Genomic DNA, 16,981 nt, shown 5'->3' on the forward strand with positions numbered 1-16,981 from the left:
CCTCCAAGCCAAACCGAGAGTTTTCAAGCTGCCAATGGAGAGTGTGCCAAGGTATTAGGCCTGAGCCCGAACAAAAATGGGGGTGATTGGACTTTGGACCCCATTCTCGAATGAAAGTTGAAGAACCCTTGACGCGTGGCTGATCACAGATCATGTCACGGGAGGATCCCGACTGAAACGAGGCCAAAGCCTCGAGGAGAACCAAGCCTTTGCCGCACCTTCCCTTGCACCACCATGTTGCGACGCTTAAACTTACACCTGAGATCTGTATTCAAAGATCGTCTCCCATTGTTTCCCCGCATCCATGAAAAGCCAGTCTCCAACCACCTGCAAGCTCGTGTTCCGATTGAACTGATCTATCGCATCATAGATCTATACCTTAAAGAAGATCTGGGCGCTCTCAAGACTCTGACCCTCACATCCCGAACCCTCTATCTCTACTGTCGCAGGTTTATACACGCAACAATAACGATCGAAGCTCGAGCACAAGGTTCCCCATCCTTGATCGAACGTTTCGCAGAGCTCCTCAAGCGGAACCCCCAACTCGCCGACCTCGTACACGTGCTCCACTTTTGGCACATCCCGCATAGTACACCACCCAACGCCGTTCGCTTTCGAGTTTCGAAAGAGGAGAAGGCACTATGTTATGTTCTCGACAAGCTTCACAACTTGAAGATGATACGCCTCTTGGGAACGCCGGGGCTTCAATGGGACAGCCTTCACCGCAAAGTCCAGCTCGCAATTATCGAGCGCCTGCAGCAGGAGGGGTTGAATACCGTATTTATGAGGTTCCTATCCCTCCCAACGCATGTCTTGAGCGCTTGCAATTCCGTTCAGGATATGCGTCTTTGTGGATCCCTTGTCGAGAAGGAGAGTGCCCAAGTCCGAGTTCGTGGAAGAGGACCGACTCAGTTAGGACTCTGCCACATTGATCGCCCCTATCTTCCCCTCCTTTCGTCTTCAAAAACCTGGGATATCACAGGCATACAAACGCTCTTGTTGGGACAAATTCCAATGCTCGACGTACACCATCTCAACTTCATATGCGCATTCTCGTCTTCCCTCGTTACCCTCCAGTTCGAGCCGTATAGCTTCTACGGAGAACAGGGTCAGTTGTTCCTCGGACCATCGCTGTGTCGAACATTACCTCTAATACAAGTCTATCGCGATAGTGATTCCCACACTGGACCTTTCCATGCTCCCATCTCTCCAAGTGATCAAAACAGGCGCGCAGGCAGTCGATATCTGGCTGGCTCTCGACTGGATTGCGCGCACACTCGACACACGACCGTCCGGGTTTGGCGCAATGAAAGAGATCGAGCTATCGCTGAATCCTTGTCCTGATGCAGTGACGTTGGACCATCATCGAGCGTTATGGAAGCTGGCATCGCAACAGCAGCATAGCAGGTCGATTCTCAAAACTGTGCCCATTTGGGGGCTATCTCGAACCCTGGTCCAGATGGAGAATGGACAGCACATAATCGAAGTTCGTTGCCTTGGCCCATATCTTCTTGGTGGCCATGGGGAGGCTGAACAGGCTTGTCACTGACGAAATGAATTAGGACAAACCATTGAGAACATGTTGACTTCATGCACCCCTAGTACCATACCCAGTTTTGTACATTGATTAAGATACTTCCTGGAACACTCCTTATGTTGAAAGACCGTCTTGATATAATAGTCCATAAGGATATGACATGAAACTCGTGCAGATATCGTTTTCAACGACCAGGCCAACCACGTGCATTTCACTGAACATTCTGTTCAGAATCATATCCCAAACTAAAAGAATCGACTCACCAGAAATACGTCTCGTAACCGCGACACTGTTCAGAAGTTCAACTTGTCCCCGAACAACGACTTGTAGTTGTTGGAGAGAATGTTGTCCTTCTCATCGTCTGTCAGGCCAGGGTACGCGAGGATGGCCTGAAGATCCGCCTGGTTCGCAGCCGTGCCAACGAAGGGGTAGTCCTAGATTCGAATTCAGACTAACTACGCGCGTCTGGCCGAGTACGAAGCAGCTTACCGTTCCGAAAAGGAGGTTCGCTTTGGGTATGTCGTATCCAAGTAGACCAGCAACTTGGTGGAAATAGGTGGGACTCGCAGAATCCCACCAGAGCCTAGCGACGAAGGGTTAGAATGCGTCCGAATCGTTTCAAAGCAGAACTATGCATGCGAACCTTGAGCGATAGATCGCCAAGGAGGAGTCGTAAAGTTCAGGATGTCGTGTCTTCAAGACACGATCGATCATCACAGGGAACGCACCGCCAACTATAATTTGGAGGCGTTAGTAGGTCTTCCGCTTGGGGAATGCACGAAAGAGACAAACGATGGGGCAAGACAAAGTGGGTATTCGTGAAGTTCTGAAGAGTCTGCGTGATAGTCAGGTCCGTGAACGTCCGAGCGGTCTCCATACTGCAGCAGACCACATCAGTCGCTGAATCGGGGTGAAGGAAGGGGAGTCAGCGCTTACTAGTACTCCATCCGACTGGTCTCCATGCTAGGATTGGGATTGGCCACGACAAAGGTGTCGTTAACGGGGATGTACGGGGTGGTGGGGTGGACATAAACGATCTGCCTCCCTCCCATCCCATCCATGTACTTCCAAAACGGGGTGAAAACATCATGCCCCAGATACATCCCCTCGTGGTTACTCATCAGTGCAACACCGACAGCACCCAACTCCTTCGTCGCATACTCTAACTCCTTGATAGCATCGTCGGCGTAAGGCAAAGGCACCGCAGCAAAGAAACTGAACTGCTCTGGTTGGGTGCGGGCGTAGGCCGCGAGTTGTTCGTTGATGAGGCGAGCTAGGGCAACCGTCCTGTTTCGGTCGCGCATGTAAACGTTCGCGCTGGGCCCCGTGAAACCGAGAACGGAGTGGGTGATACCCATGGTGTTCATGAAGGCGATGTGCGCCGTGATGTTCCACACAGGAACGAGGTCACCGCCTCCCGTGCTCTTAAGGGGCTCGCCACCAGAGAAAGGAGTCAACGAGCGGTACCAGTCCGGTTCAGCGTGGGCTGGAGGGAGGTGAGATCTTGCCATGATCAGGCGGAGTCGACATTACCATGGACGTCGAAGATAGCCCCAATTCCTCTTCGAGCATACGGCTTCTCTTCCCTGGGGCCCGTGACACTGGAGTAATCGACGTTGAACTGTCGGTAAGTGTCCGCTATCGCAGATAGCGCGGTTGGGGTAATTTCAAGGACAGACAAATCGATTCCATCTGGCTTGAACTGTTAGTAATCGGTCAATGCCTACGAGTGCACAGACCTCTCGCAGCCCTCGCACTGATTGAACTCTCGATCAACGAAGGGGCAGCCTGTGCAATCCTGACAGCAAAAAGCGCAGTAGAAATGAGACAATGAAGGAACATCTTCGAACCAGAACAAGCGCAGCTGCTCAAGGCGAGGGCCTGGGCACCGATGCTTCTTAACGGGCCAGTGACGACCGTTAGTCCCAATTAAAAGCGGGTGCCAAATGGATCAGGCTAATCCAACATGAACTGACAGGAGAGGATCCAATCGAGCAAGGATGGCGCCCATAACGAGGAGCATGCAGCCTTCTAGCCAATGATAAGAACGGGGCTGGAATAAGCTGACCGAGTGCAAGTTGAAGGGTAGAGAAAAGAGTGGGCTGGCGATTGCAAGGGTCGATAGCAATCTGCGAAATGATAACCCAGCACCGTCTTGACTTGGCTGATTTCCTCAGAACTCGAACCAGACTCGCTTCAGAGTGAAAATGATTGGGCATGGTGTTGTTGCGGCATAGAGTATGCGACTGAAAGGGCCATATGATGCATGTAGTGAAGTGGATGCTGCGTTGTGTGATTTTAACCCTTCTGCCTCCCAATTCCAGCAGCAAACATCGTGTGATGATGATACAAGGCGAAGGCGAATACGAAAGCGAGAAAAAGCGAGCTTAGATGTTGAGCTTCGTTCGTCGCCAGTGTCGTCGCTTAGCGTTGTACTGAGAAGAAGGAAAAGGGCCGTGATTAGTGGTGATTTTGGAGATACAGTGCCGGGAACACAAACTTGGATCTTGGTATCGGTCTTCAGGCGGAACCACTGGGGGATGGGCCTAACAACACACAGTCAGCCTCGATGTCGAGCTCATCGTTTCACGGTTGTTCACACCTGTTCTGGCGGGCAGCCTTGGCGAGCTTCACCTTAGTGCGGAAGGTTTTTTGGGAAGGCTATTTCGACGACATCGAGCGCGGTCAGTCAAACGGCCCCGACAACGACAAAAAGGTGCTCACCATTGTTGAGAACGACGGCGACGACGACGGGAACGGGAACTTTTGCCCAATACTGCAATGGGTAGCCCTGGAATAAGGTTTTCGGCATACCCCGCAACTATACAGCTCGGAACAACCGGCATGATCCGCGGACGTGTCCCCATTTGGACGCCTCGGCGGCAGTGCAGTCTCACGTGGCGTGACACGTCGCTGATCCCAAGGACGTGTCGGGCGTCGCGCTTCTCAGCCTTCTGTCTTATATTACCCTCAAATTATCCCTTTCTTATCCTTTCCTTTACCCCACACTCGTAACGATGCGTCTCCTCGGTTGGTTTGCCTCGCTCATGTTTGCCGGCGCCGCTTTGGCTGCCAAGGAAGCACCTAAGGAGCTTCAAATCGAGACGACCTTCACGCCTGAGGACTGCTCGGTCAAGGCTAAGACTGGGGACAACCTCGAGGTTCACTATGTGAGTGTATTGGGGACCGCACATTGACTGATTATACTCAATCTACTCTTGTATAGACTGGTACTTTGTTCGCCACTGGAAAGAAATTCGACTCAAGGTTCGTGCCCGAACGGAAACCAGGATGATAGGGGTATACTGAACTAGCTGAACTTGTAGCCACGACCGCGGCACACCCCTTCCTCTTAAACGTGAGTTCCTTCAGTCCTTCAACTGGAACGGTAGTTGACATTCCTGTAGTCGGTGTTGGTCAGGTCATCAAGGGCTGGGACGACGGTTTGCAAGGCATGTGCGTTGGCGAGAAGCGAGTTCTCACTATCCCCGCACACTTGGCATACGGTACGTTTCGTCTAAACCTTGACAAGGACTTGGACTGATAGCTGGCATAGGTGAACGATCAATTGGCGACATTATCCCCGCCAACTCTGCATTGGTATTCGAGACTGAGCTCGTCTACCTCGACCCTAAGGATGCTGCACCCAAGGATGAACTGTAATTTGTACATTAGGCACCACTTGCTGGAATACACCCAGTCCTCGACATATCATCGGATGCTGCCCATTGGTTACCAGTTTTCTTTCCCACCGACCAGATACCGAGGGACCGACTTGCTCCTCACCACAACTGCCCTCTACCGGCAATCCTATCGGGCCTTACCGTCGACATTTGGCTTGACGGTAATCTATTCATTTCAGACATGATATGCGCGTCCCGACGCCCAAACCATCAAACAAAGCTCTAATCACCGGTTCTCTCCATTCCTCTCCCCAGAGTTGGGCCGCTGCAGGGAATCTAGATCGCTGGAACACAAATTCAATCCTGACGGGCGGAGGTAGCTGTCGGAAGAGGCTCCTGCGCTCAATGAGGTACCCCGCCAGGCACCTCAAGTCAATCTTGTTGGAATGACCATGGACAGACATCGACTTGAGCGCCGGGAACGGGACGGGCGTCTCCTCGCTCGGTGTGAAGGGTATGTTCAGAAGGTCAGCGAGCGACCAGGCGGGGATAAGCAAACGTTCCAGATACTTGCAGGAGACAATCGTAGACCAAGCTACAGCCACCATCTCATCAGTCACCTTGGAACTTGAGATCGCGAGGGTGCGCAATGAGTTCTTTGTCTGTTTGACCACCGAAGCCAGGCTGTCGAGGGCTATGGAAAAGGCGTTGGGCGGCCAAGGGGCCCTCTCGTAGCAGTGGAAAACGCGTAGGTTAGGGAGGTTGATAGTGTGCAAGCAGCCGAGTGCCTGTGCATCCATGGCGAGAGTATGGAGCCGGGCATGGGTGAATTCGAGGTCGCGCCTTTGGACCTCACGAGGTTATTTATAGACAAAATGGATGGATAACGTCACGGCTAGATGAGTCCCTGGTCCCAGTGTGACCACCACTTCGGTGACGGAGGGATGAGTGACGCCGGGAGGAAAGTCCAGCCCAGTCGAGTGGAGAGTGAACATGAGGCACCGCAGACGCGGGGTGTGCCACCGAAGCCTTTTGAACCACGGCACAATCGACTGATGCCACACGCTGTGAGGGCCTACGCCCAGCCCGAACGATTCGAGGTTCCTCCACGGTCTAGCTGGAGACGTTAATGCAGCGTGAATCAGTTCCGAAAGAGGACCAAAGCCATGTAACGCTAAGCCAAAGGCGAGCGATTTCCAATGACGCTGCACTTCAAGCATTTGACGAGTTCGTGGATTACATGAGGAGGCAACATTTTGTTGATTGGAATCCTTGCCGCGAGGTTGAATGAGAGAGGTTTCGACCGCGCTCGATCAGTGAACCACGACTGAAGTTGTGCCGGGGTGGGTAACGGTTCGTATTGTATCGTCCCGAAGCGCTTAACTATATCGACTTGGATGTCGGGCCAGAGGTGAGGAGTGGAGAATGTCACCTCCCTCCAGGCGCGACAGACAGCTCTCAAGATGGCGAATTGGCGCCGTCCGTGGGCGTCGAGCATCAGTGGCAGGCAAGCTCTGAACAGTTCTCCGAGGAGCTCAGGAGGGAATGCGCGCAAAGGTGAAAGTGTGTCGCGCATGGCGCTTTCTTTCTTAGCCAGCAGTGTGTGTCGAGAGTGAAGGCCTGCCAGAAACTGTTCGACCAATTCAATTTTTTGATGCGTCGATGAGAGTTCCTTTGAGGTTTTCGATAGTTCGTCGGTGAGGTAGGGGATGTGAATGGGGTCTGGAACATGGTTATTCGAAATGAGAGGCTCGATTCTTGGATCCATGGCTGGAGGACGTGCACCTCAGGGAGGCACGCTAATGGTGGCAGCTGGAGAAGCCTCTATGGACGCGAAGTGCTGTTTTATACCCCTGACAATGTCCTCTGATCCGCATCAATCGGTCATCACCTGGCTGTGTCTCCGCACACCATCATTAACCATCATTGGCATTTGCACCTCTCGCAGTACCCGTTCAGATACTATTGAAAAGCAAAGCCGCAAAGACACACGCAGATCTCTCAAGGTGCACTAAATAACTCACGGAAACTATGGACATCTGACGCCCCTGGCAAAGCCCCGGCTAGCGCTTCACATCATGATATTCTCTGGTCTAGTGCGTTCAATAAGCAAGGAGAACCAGTTACCACCAAACGCCCCATCGTCGCCTGTCCCTGAGCTTCTGAGCAGCAACATACCACCAACGGAAACGCAGGTTGAAAGCATCACTCAGGCCATAACAGATGCAGCGGATGTCTTGTCCTCCTTTAACCGCCACTTGAAACGGTCGTCGATGGTACTACTACGAAACCGGGCATACCTCATTCAGCGACAGGCGGCTTTGGAAGAGTTTATCTCTTCGCACCGCGGGATACTATCGATGGTGCGAACATTACCGCAGGAAATCTGGATTGAAGTACTCCGGAACTTTGTCCCCGACCCTATGGATGTGTCCAACCCCGTCCTGTCGCGACATTTCATTCCCCGTCAGAACCACGTCGATTGGGGGGCCATCGGCAACTATCGTTTGGTGTGTAGGAGTTGGAACGCCGCCATACTCTCGCTACCAGACCTATACGGCTTCCTACCTCCCATCTCACTCGCTAAACTGGGCCTCATTTCAGATCCCCGGCGGGAGACGTATTTGGAGCAGCTGAAGCTTCATATCAGCAGATCCAAAGACTCGCCTCTTCGCATCTGCTTCGGCCCGCCATCTAGGTACTTGGATGAACCTGTATTCCAGGTACTCGCGGATCTGTCGCACCGGTGGCAAGAGGTTTATCTTTTCGGAACACAAGATGCGCCGGTGCTCGAGTACTTCAAACGAGTGAAGCACCGGTTACCCCTCCTCACCAACGTCACCTTCGCCAAATGGTCATGGCGCCATGAAGCCGGGACAGCACAGGGCGCGTATGAGGATTTGCCATGGGAGAACTTACAAGTATACCGGGAGACCGCGGAGGGTAGGGATAATATCATCCAGCACGTTCTCCATCGCCTTGTGAAGTTGGAACACATGCAGGTGGAGCATTCGGGATGTATGCCTATCGGCTCCCCTATGGTTACACTTGCACACCTGAGAACATTCTATGCCGACACCGGTCCCAAAGTCGTCGAGAACAGTGGGGACTACATCCTCCACAAACTCGTTTTACCCTCGCTTCAAAATCTTCAGGTCAGAGGAGGAACTGAAGTGCTCGCGGATGTGTTTGATCTCGTCACACAGTCTGGTTGTGGCCCCAGCCTCCTCCGACTGGCGTTACGGACACATGGTTTTTACTTCAAGATGGCGTGCCTTGAGAGACTGCACCCACTCCTTCGCCTCACACACAACTTGGTCGAACTCGACACTGACTGGGAGGCCTTCTTCTCGATCAAAGATCTCATCATCTATGACATTGACCGGCGCATCCTCCCCCAATTACATCGACTCGTCGTGCGCGCGAAATATGTACAGGGTGGCGACGGCGGACTCAACTGCGGAGACATGGCGCATGCAATACACGAAAGGTACCGTTTTAGGGCGCAGGAAGGTCTCCACGAGTTCCAATTCCTACTCGTGCACGAATCTTGGGAGATGTGTTCGGAACGGTATGCAGTCTTGGAGAGCCTCTCCGAGACATCGGCGCATCGCGCTTACCTCCACCTTCATCTCGACCGACTATGCCGCACGTTGGCGGAGGTGTTGGTTCATGCGCTCGAGACTGGAGAGAAAAGGGCGTCGGACAACCTGGATGCTTGGAGTCGCTATCGGCGCACTTGCAATCTCTCCTTTAATAGGACGAGGTACGGCCAGCTTTTACAAGCTCTGGAGGAGCTTGAGAATATAAGAACTAGAGATCCGTTGTGTCTTTATGTGAGTACAGTTCGGTGTATGGGTGTTAGGGTACAAGTTACTCACTCGTCGTGAATTCGGATAGATTTCTGGAATACCCGTGTTACTTCGGAAATTGGTCGAGATGCCGTTTACAGAGCTCCAGCGGTTGTTTATGGGTAGAGGACATGAACTCCGCGAGAGGGCTAGGGGGATTATGCAATCTTGGGATAAACTCTTCGTCAAATTGCGTATAGAGAAGAGACGGTGGATGTTTTTAGGCCAGAATTCGCTACTGTATGTTCCACCTTGGAGCGGTGAGTCGTCTGTAGACTGGATCTGGACCTGTTTGGCGTTGCTAAATGAGCTGATAGTGCTGAGGAGTCGTCCGGACGCGACGAAGAAGTTCGCGTATGGGGTTGAGGAGTCGTTGCGGGGTGTGGATTTGTTATGGGATAGAACCTAGGTGTTGTGATAAGCCCTGCTTCCCAGAACATGCAATGTCGATAAAAGAACAGGAGCTGCGATGTCCTAGTCTCCAGATAGAATGCAGCGTGACCCAAGTTTGACACGATGAAAAACCAGTTGCTAGCATTTTTTTGACGATAGCGATCCTGAGCTCGTGATGGCCCCTCGCCAGTTATACCACAGAAATAAGAGAGTTTGGATCGTGTTTGAGTTCACCAGGCACGTCTGCTTGTCGATGGTGGTGGTCAGGAGACAACAGATCTCGTTGACGCCACGGTGGACCGCGATCAAATGGGCTCGCGGCTTGACATCGAACCACAACAGCTCAACATCGACGACGACGACCTCCCATTGCAAATGACACCAACCAACTTTTGACACCGTCTAGTCACATCGATTCGACTTGTGTTGACCACGACGATCAGCCAGCATGGTGCTACCCGACAAACGCGTCCTCTGGCACCCTCGACACGAGAACAAGTTCGTCGTTGGCGGAAATTCACAGATAACACTATACGAATGGGCTGCAGAATACCCAGAGATTCGCCATATAACGTCCCAACACGACCTCCATCATCTTAGGGTGCGTCCCAGGAACGTTATGCTCAGCGACGACGCCGCCTGATAAGCTTCCCAGTGCTTTGCATGGTCACCGGATCCTGCTTTCGACGACTTGCTAGCCGTTGGGACCAGCACAGGGCGGGTCGACTTGATTCGTTTGGAAGCGACAAAGCAAGCCAGGCAGTCGAATATTTTGTCCAGCGGTCCAACGGTCTCGCTGCCGGTCCGAATGTCAAGGAGCTGCAACGCCCTCGCGTTCTGCGCCAAAGATCCCAATTATCTTGCCGTCGGCTTGGACAAGATACGAAACGATTCCAGCTTGATTGTCTGGGACATCATTTCCAACCGAGCGAACATAACGATCCCTGGGCTGGACGAGCTCAACGACCATTCGCACCGCCTTCCATCGCGCCCTCAGCCTCAGATTCCACGAGTAGACAACCGCGTCGATAGTCGAATCCTCCAACAACATGCCCTCACGGAAGTCGTCTCTTGTGTTTCCTTCATCCCAGACACGACCCACATGCTTCTTGCTGGTGTATCCCACCGCTGGTTGCGACTCTTCGACCTTCGATCAGTCACACCGTCCGTCACCTACGTCGCAGCCAAGGTCCACGGAATCGCCACCGACCCGTTCGACCCACACCGAATCGCATGCTACGGAGACAACTCGATCACCGTTTGGGACTATCGCAAGTTGGCACAGCCGTTGCTCATGTTCTCGGAGAAGGATGCGACGGCGGATGGTGCCAGGCTTCGAGCCAATGCAGCCTATACACACGTCGAGTTCTCCAACGTTCGACGAGGCTGTTTGGCCACCCTGGAGAGGGATTCGAGCTATGTGAGGTTTTGGGATCTTGCGGAGACGCGGAGCTGGTCATCGGAAGGAAGTGTGTTTGGTGGTTCGTCCGATGGGGAAGGAAAGGGCTCGAGAGACTCGTCTCTCAGAGTTTCAAGGAGGTCTTGGGCGAATTTACCATGGCCAACGTCGCAGGCTCAACCTCAACAGCCGGTTCCTCCAAGAATCACGGAAACCCCTGGGACACCCGACCGGGCTTCGCAACCTGCCTATGTGCTCGCAGATACCCGCAAGAGTGCGTTTTATTGGATCATCTTCGCATCCCTTCTCATGGTATTTTTGCAGCCAAAAACTTTACGAAGCCATTAGCGTCTTTCACCATCGTTCCTAGCCCGACCGACAAACACCCCCTTGCCTCCAGTGTCATGATCGTGAACAAAGACGGCGACTTGGAACTTTACCAGGTCCACGACACACCGAAGCAAACTATCTGGAGCTCTCGAGGAGAACTCGCCATTGGTGCAGGGCTTGGCCTCAAGTTTATTGAAGGCTATCGGGACGAAGAACTGTGGGACGAATTCCATTCAGACATCCGGCAAGCATCGTCCTCTCATGCCCGATACGCGATGAGTGAACGTGACCGTGCCTCGCGATCCCGTTCTGGAGCTGGACGGGACGAGTCCAACATCCGCGGGCGTGCCTCCAAGTCAGGCCACCCCTCAGGGTCAGCTCTATTTGCAAGAGACGACGACTCCTTCCCCTTGAGCGGTGTCTCCGCGCAGCTTGCCATGAAGACTCTTGCCAGCTCTCGGACCAGCAAACGGGGCTACAGTCCAGCATCGTTCCGGAAGTACACCTACCAAAGCGAGTCCCGCGCTCAATCACGGCCACCTCCAACTACAGGACACGGTGCACATTCGACGAGCAGAGAGCGACATGTCAGTCCCGGGCCTGGGAAACGGAAACCGTCTGGAAGTCGACCTCGAGCTTTGAAAGGCGTGGTTCATGTTATTGAGGAGGATATATCCATGGTAATGAGGAAGAGGGCTCTCAAGGGATACGGCCTGAGCAAGGTAAGCGGCTCACGGTAGCATACGCCCTCCCCTTCTGACAAGTTTACAGCCATGGGACAATTCCAATATAACACAAGACGATATGGATGGGGAGTCTGTCCCTCAGTGCCTGTCTGAAGTCTGGGCATGGGTACATCGTAAGGCATACCATCTTTACCTCTGACTCCTATCTCACAACCATTTTAGACTCGCGTGATCTCCTCTGCAATCCAACACCTCGTCTTCACGGATACGATTTCTCATATCAAGGTCTGCTCGGACTCTGGGAAGGATTCCAACCAGTCGCCCCGCCCAATGCGCATTCTGTGGACGACACCCCGATAGCGACCCAACGGCTGCTGGACGTCCCTGGCTCTGGACATTCTGCGGCGGGTTTCGAGAGGCAGGCTTCCAGACGAAGTCATTCTCCTGCAGACGATCTTTATGGCAACTGGAATGCAGCAATTTCGGCGCTGATGGAACGGAGAGGGTCGGAACGTTCCGCCTGGAAGCCCTCCCTTCCTACCACGAAACTGCATCAACGGCAGCTTGCACTTCAGCTGTGCGGGTGGAGTCTGCGTGACGAGGAGCTGAAGGCGGCCGTGAGGCGGTGGGAGAAGGAGGGAAAGATCTCAAGGGCGGCTTGTTGGCTTGTCTTTACCAAGCAATATTCTAAGGCGATGGATCTGCTTATGCGAAGTAACGGTATGGATTTGAATAGTACTTCTTATCGAGGTTGTTGACTAATTCAAGCATAGATGAGATGCACCAGATGATGTCCGGCACCATTGCAGCGTTGACACCGCACAACTCGAGCGCGTTGAAGAACCCAGACCTACGAGAACATTACAGTCGACTTGCAGTCAAGTTGCAAGATCCGTACTGCAGGATGATGGTTATCCACATGGGCGTCGGTGATTGGACTGAGGTCCTGGAGGAGGACGTGATCCCATTCCGAGAGCGCTTGGCCATTGCGTTCCAGTTCCTGGATGACCGGACCCTCAGCTCCTATCTGCAGCGCGTCACGGCTAGTGCTTGTCAATCCGGCAACATCGACGCGCTCATCGTCACTGGCCTCACGAGTCGCGGACTGGACATCCTCCAAGCCTACGTGGATCGCACTGGTGATGTCCAAACGGCCGCCATCATGGGTTCCTACGTCTGTCCCGTAAAGTTCCAAGATAGACGCGTGGACAAGTGGCTGCAGACCTACCGCGATCTCTTGGATGGGTTCAGGCTTCATCACGAACGTGTCGGGTTCGATATCGAGAGGGGCCAGTTGCTTCTTGATGCTGTGCAGAATGGGGATATCGTCTCCAATGAACTTGTACCGCCTCAGATTTTGATTCGGTGTCATTATTGCAACAAGCCGGTGAATAGTACGGAGTCGTTGGCTGCGAAGGCGCTTCAGAAGGGCAGGGTGAGTGGGTTTTATGTACCTCTTTTTCTCTCGAGTTTGGGTGGTGTGTACTGATATAGGTATGGATGATTGCATTAGCCCACAACGTGCCCCAATTGCAGTCGTGCCTTGCCTAAATGTTCTGTTTGTTTGATGACTTTGGGGATCGTTGATGATGCATCGAGGGAGATGGATTTGGGGTATTCGCAATATAAAGGTGGGCATTGTTCATGGCGACGACCCCTTTGTCGAGCTCTTGTTGGACGAAGTTGTGCTTACCATTTGATGATGGATGTGGGTTTTTATTTGGGACAGATACAATCGATGATGCGATCGTTATTTGCCAGACTTGCCGGCATGGAGGGCATGCTGCGCATATTTTGGAATGGTTCCTTGGTGAAGATGGGAGGAGGGCGCATGGGATGTGTCCGGTTGCGAATTGTGAGTGTCGGTGTGCGGATGAGTTGTGATGACGGAAGTGGGGTGGCCGGTGGAGGTTGCAATTGTCAGCAATCTACTGTTTTTTCGATTTTCTGTTTTTTGCGTGCTCGATTCAGCGCGAGTTTGTTTGTTTGTAAGTTGGTAAGTATGTGTCGTGCTGTGATTTAGTACGGATTAGATAATTGATGTATGTATACGTTCAGGTATTTGGGAAGAGTTTATCGAAATACGACGGGCTGGCGGAATGAGACCCGATGCTTCTCAATGTCGTCTTTTGCACCGCCCGGCTTCTTGATGAACTTGCGATGGACTGGGTACTTGTGATCAAACGTTGATTCAATCCATCTAACAGGGATGGCGGTGACCGAGACATCCAGATCCGGAATGGAGGTCGATTGTGCGGCTCTGACTTTCGTGCTATTTTTACGTTACTTGAAGCCATCATAGCACCCTCATACTCGGGCGTCCTTCAAAACTATGGTCTGGAGGTGAGGTGGAGGGAGGGGTTTTGAAAGTAGTGGGATAGATATCTTGGGGAAGTTCGTCGTCGATCGTGGGGGTGAGTACTTTGCGTTTTGCGTGTTTCTCCGCTCTATTCATTGCAGTTATTTCAGGCATCAGATCTATTAATAGACTCCTTCCGTGATGCCCTTTGGTCTACGACGGAGGCTATGGCTCTGGTTTCGACGGGAGCGCGCCCATGCGCCAGCTGACAATTCCGTGATAGCAGGATCTGGAAGAGTATAAGTACAGCGAAGGGATGGGCGGTAGTTTGCCAGCTCACGAACAGTTACTTCCCCCTCCTCCACTACTACTCTCTTTTTACTGCTACCCAGCTATACCGCATAGCTTAAAATGAGGCTTCTCACTTTTGTTTCTGCTTCCATCCTCCTCGCGGCGGTTTCTGCCCAGCTTGTAAGTTTGTTCCTTTCCACTGTTTTCGTTCGTGATGTTAATGGATTTGGTTGAATAGGACTACGAGCCCCTTGATGCTCGTGACCTCACCGAGGACGCCCTCTTCGAGGCCCGCGACCTCCTCGACGGCGATAACTACGTCGACGCCCGTGACTTTGACGATTTCGACGAGTACGCCGCCCGTGAATTCGACGAATTTGATCTCGAAGCACGCGAGCTCTACCCTGAAGACCTCGACGCCCGCGACCTCGGGTTCGACTTGGGCGACTACGACGCCCGTGACATCTTTGACGGCGACTACGACCTCGAAGCTCGCGGATTCGACCTTGAAGAACTCGAAGCGCGTGGTTTCGACATTGACGACCTCGACGCCCGCGAATTTGATGATCTCTTTGGGCTCGAGGCGCGTTCGAAGGATTCGGACGAGGTGGCTAAGCTTAAGGCTGAGCTGAAGAAGACCAAGGCGCTGTTGACCAAGAGCCGTGCGAAAAATAAGGCTCTTGAGCGCCAACGTACCAGCAGTCTTAAGCGCGCCAAGTCGCTGAGGCGCAAGTTGAGGGGTAAGAGCAGCAAGGAGGTTGCTGAGATTTTGGACAAGGAGAGGAAGAAGAGGAAGAGCAGGAGGACTAAGAGGAAGGCGTTGAGGAAGAAGTTGTCGGAGAAGAAGGATAAGAAGAAGAAGGACGAGAAGAAGGACGAGAAGAAGGACGAGAAGAAGGATGAGAAGAAGGATGAAAAGAAGGATGAGAAGAAGGACGAGAAGAAGGACGAGAAGAAGTAGGCGCTTAATCTTTGATCGTCTATACTTCCCTGCATTTTCTTGTACTTTGGCATTTTCTCTGGCATCCTCTTAGCATACACACCTTCATTCATGAGTAGATAGTTTTAACTTATGATAAATATTTTTTGATGGTTATTCTCTGGCACACAATGAGGAGGCAAATCTCCGAGCTCGAGTCCATCCACGGTCTCCGATGCCGAACAGCTTCTGAGTTTGAAATTGGGATCCCACGCACAGCACAACTCGTGCGGGGGCACGGGCGCTTGTGTGCATCTTGTTATCGTTCCATCGCCATCGTGCACGCACTCCAGCGTCGAGTCACCTTCACGGTTCTCAGACTAGCACGACCACGCTATGGGGCAAAGATCCTCTGACTTGGTGAGCAGAATTCCCGTTAAAGTTACACGTCGCTGACAGCCTGAGCAAAGAACGATGCTGGCCGACATAGCGGGCAAATGCCTGTGACACGTACGATTTCTCGATTCCAAACTAGGCAAATCTCAAATAAAGCTCATAGTTGCACATAGAGGACTTTGAAAATGAGGACAAACAACTATTTGAACCACCGCGCCAGGTGAACATCGGCGGCGGGAACTTCTATAATGTTGAGCGCGACCTGCACGTCCAGATCAACAATTATGCGCCGTCCTCTGCGGACGAGCGTGGTAAGTCTCTTTTCAAGCTTTTAATGTCACATATCTGACCATGTTAAGTTGAGCTGGTATCGAAATTGCGGGGGCTCTTAGCACCCGGCGTGAACTTCAGGAAGATCCACGCTGATGTTCGCAAACAACGGACCAATGGGACTGGAAGGTGGCTTTTGGAAAGTCGCCTTTATCGTGAATGGAAGAAAAGTGCGAATGGGATCATATGGTGGATGGGTATACGTATATTCTCCCCTTGTCCTCCAGTTCCCAATGCTGATTCGATACCGTTGTAGCGGGTGCTGGAAAGACTGTACTGGCGTGAGTACCTCTCGATGGTCTGGTCGGGTCTCTGTCGATGTCTTATTACCATGCAGATCTACCGTTATTGAGGACCTTCTCGCACTGGAGTCTGAGCGTACCTGTGTGCTCATGGTTTATAGTCGCTATACAGAGCCGCTGACTGTGAGCGACATCCTGAAAGCGCTGATCAAGCAATGCGTCGAACGACATCAAGGCGACAGCTGCTAATGAACGTCTTGAAGCCAGACGATATGGAACGCATCCGAAGCGTGGGGAGCAGGAGCACCGACCAAGTGCGCATTCTCATTAGCATCGACAAGGCCAGCGAGATAGTGGCACCCTTTGCGTACAAGTTCATGAAGACGGTTGGACAGGTAGCATCGTAACACACAAACTGCCGCATATATATATTCGAGAACCAATGTTTATAAAATAGGAAGTATATGGGAGTATTTGTGACCCAAACACGGGAGAAATCGTGAATTACAACTCCTCGGGTTGTCGGCTACTCTGGGATGGACATCGACTACCTACGGGCTGGCGACAGTCGCCCTTTGTCCCGACAACTTACTGGGCTGATGAGAGTTCTGGGAGTTCCTCTCTATTAGTCAGCCTGGGGGTTACGGTGCCCACGAGGCTGCTGGACCTTGGAAACACACACACA

At 52.5% G+C, this 16,981-nt stretch overlaps 10 protein-coding genes across 10 annotated transcripts; 6 read left to right on the forward strand and 4 right to left on the reverse strand.

Moving 5' to 3' along the window:
• Window positions 1–234: 234 nt before the first annotated feature.
• CC1G_02349 (hypothetical protein) lies at window positions 235–1,404 on the forward strand (the record flags this gene model as incomplete). The annotated part of the gene is made up of 3 exons (XM_001830846.2): window positions 235–1,108; window positions 1,173–1,290; window positions 1,350–1,404. The coding sequence occupies 3 exons, from the start codon at window positions 235–237 to the stop codon at window positions 1,402–1,404; spliced, it is 1,047 nt and encodes a 348-aa protein (XP_001830898.2).
• A 426-nt stretch (window positions 1,405–1,830) lies between these two features.
• Window positions 1,831–3,048, reverse strand: CC1G_02350 (amidohydrolase 2; the record flags this gene model as incomplete). The annotated part of the gene is made up of 5 exons (XM_001830847.1): window positions 1,831–1,971; window positions 2,027–2,120; window positions 2,181–2,271; window positions 2,330–2,415; window positions 2,474–3,048. 5 exons carry the CDS (start codon window positions 3,046–3,048, stop codon window positions 1,831–1,833), a joined length of 987 nt encoding a protein of 328 aa, XP_001830899.1.
• A 697-nt stretch (window positions 3,049–3,745) lies between these two features.
• On the reverse strand, window positions 3,746–4,264 carry CC1G_14279 (60S ribosomal protein L39; the record flags this gene model as incomplete). The annotated part of the gene is made up of 4 exons (XM_002911703.1): window positions 3,746–3,972; window positions 4,038–4,083; window positions 4,140–4,198; window positions 4,262–4,264. 4 exons carry the CDS (start codon window positions 4,262–4,264, stop codon window positions 3,925–3,927), a joined length of 156 nt encoding a protein of 51 aa, XP_002911749.1. The 3' UTR covers window positions 3,746–3,924.
• A 290-nt stretch (window positions 4,265–4,554) lies between these two features.
• On the forward strand, window positions 4,555–5,246 carry CC1G_02351 (hypothetical protein; the record flags this gene model as incomplete). Its single annotated transcript, XM_001830848.2, has 5 exons — window positions 4,555–4,707; window positions 4,764–4,804; window positions 4,864–4,895; window positions 4,945–5,043; window positions 5,094–5,246. 5 exons carry the CDS (start codon window positions 4,555–4,557, stop codon window positions 5,198–5,200), a joined length of 432 nt encoding a protein of 143 aa, XP_001830900.1. The 3' UTR covers window positions 5,201–5,246.
• Window positions 5,247–5,390: 144 nt separating this feature from the next.
• Window positions 5,391–5,960, reverse strand: CC1G_14280 (hypothetical protein; the record flags this gene model as incomplete). The annotated part of the gene is made up of 1 exon (XM_002911704.1): window positions 5,391–5,960. One exon carries the CDS (start codon window positions 5,958–5,960, stop codon window positions 5,391–5,393), a length of 570 nt encoding a protein of 189 aa, XP_002911750.1.
• Window positions 5,961–6,334: 374 nt separating this feature from the next.
• CC1G_02352 (hypothetical protein) lies at window positions 6,335–6,928 on the reverse strand (the record flags this gene model as incomplete). The annotated part of the gene is made up of 1 exon (XM_001830849.1): window positions 6,335–6,928. One exon carries the CDS (start codon window positions 6,926–6,928, stop codon window positions 6,335–6,337), a length of 594 nt encoding a protein of 197 aa, XP_001830901.1.
• Window positions 6,929–7,019: 91 nt separating this feature from the next.
• Window positions 7,020–9,420, forward strand: CC1G_02353 (hypothetical protein; the record flags this gene model as incomplete). Its single annotated transcript, XM_001830850.2, has 4 exons — window positions 7,020–7,166; window positions 7,218–8,996; window positions 9,061–9,271; window positions 9,329–9,420. 4 exons carry the CDS (start codon window positions 7,020–7,022, stop codon window positions 9,418–9,420), a joined length of 2,229 nt encoding a protein of 742 aa, XP_001830902.2.
• Window positions 9,421–9,852: 432 nt separating this feature from the next.
• CC1G_02354 (hypothetical protein) lies at window positions 9,853–13,370 on the forward strand (the record flags this gene model as incomplete). Its single annotated transcript, XM_001830851.1, has 7 exons — window positions 9,853–10,005; window positions 10,060–11,077; window positions 11,128–11,855; window positions 11,905–11,992; window positions 12,042–12,539; window positions 12,593–13,254; window positions 13,314–13,370. The coding sequence occupies 7 exons, from the start codon at window positions 9,853–9,855 to the stop codon at window positions 13,368–13,370; spliced, it is 3,204 nt and encodes a 1,067-aa protein (XP_001830903.1).
• Window positions 13,371–14,529: 1,159 nt separating this feature from the next.
• CC1G_02355 (hypothetical protein) lies at window positions 14,530–15,370 on the forward strand (the record flags this gene model as incomplete). The annotated part of the gene is made up of 2 exons (XM_001830852.1): window positions 14,530–14,589; window positions 14,648–15,370. 2 exons carry the CDS (start codon window positions 14,530–14,532, stop codon window positions 15,368–15,370), a joined length of 783 nt encoding a protein of 260 aa, XP_001830904.1.
• Window positions 15,371–15,660: 290 nt separating this feature from the next.
• On the forward strand, window positions 15,661–16,744 carry CC1G_02356 (hypothetical protein). Its single transcript, XM_001830853.2, has 6 exons — window positions 15,661–15,748; window positions 15,799–15,838; window positions 15,898–16,035; window positions 16,084–16,251; window positions 16,311–16,335; window positions 16,392–16,744. The coding sequence occupies exons 1-6, from the start codon at window positions 15,725–15,727 to the stop codon at window positions 16,543–16,545; spliced, it is 549 nt and encodes a 182-aa protein (XP_001830905.2). The 5' UTR covers window positions 15,661–15,724; the 3' UTR covers window positions 16,546–16,744.
• The last annotated feature ends 237 nt before the right edge of the window (window positions 16,745–16,981 follow it).

This window comes from Coprinopsis cinerea (genome assembly GCF_000182895.1).
Source record: "Coprinopsis cinerea okayama7#130 chromosome 3 map unlocalized cont3.3, whole genome shotgun sequence".
Taxonomy (NCBI): domain Eukaryota; kingdom Fungi; phylum Basidiomycota; class Agaricomycetes; order Agaricales; family Psathyrellaceae; genus Coprinopsis; species Coprinopsis cinerea.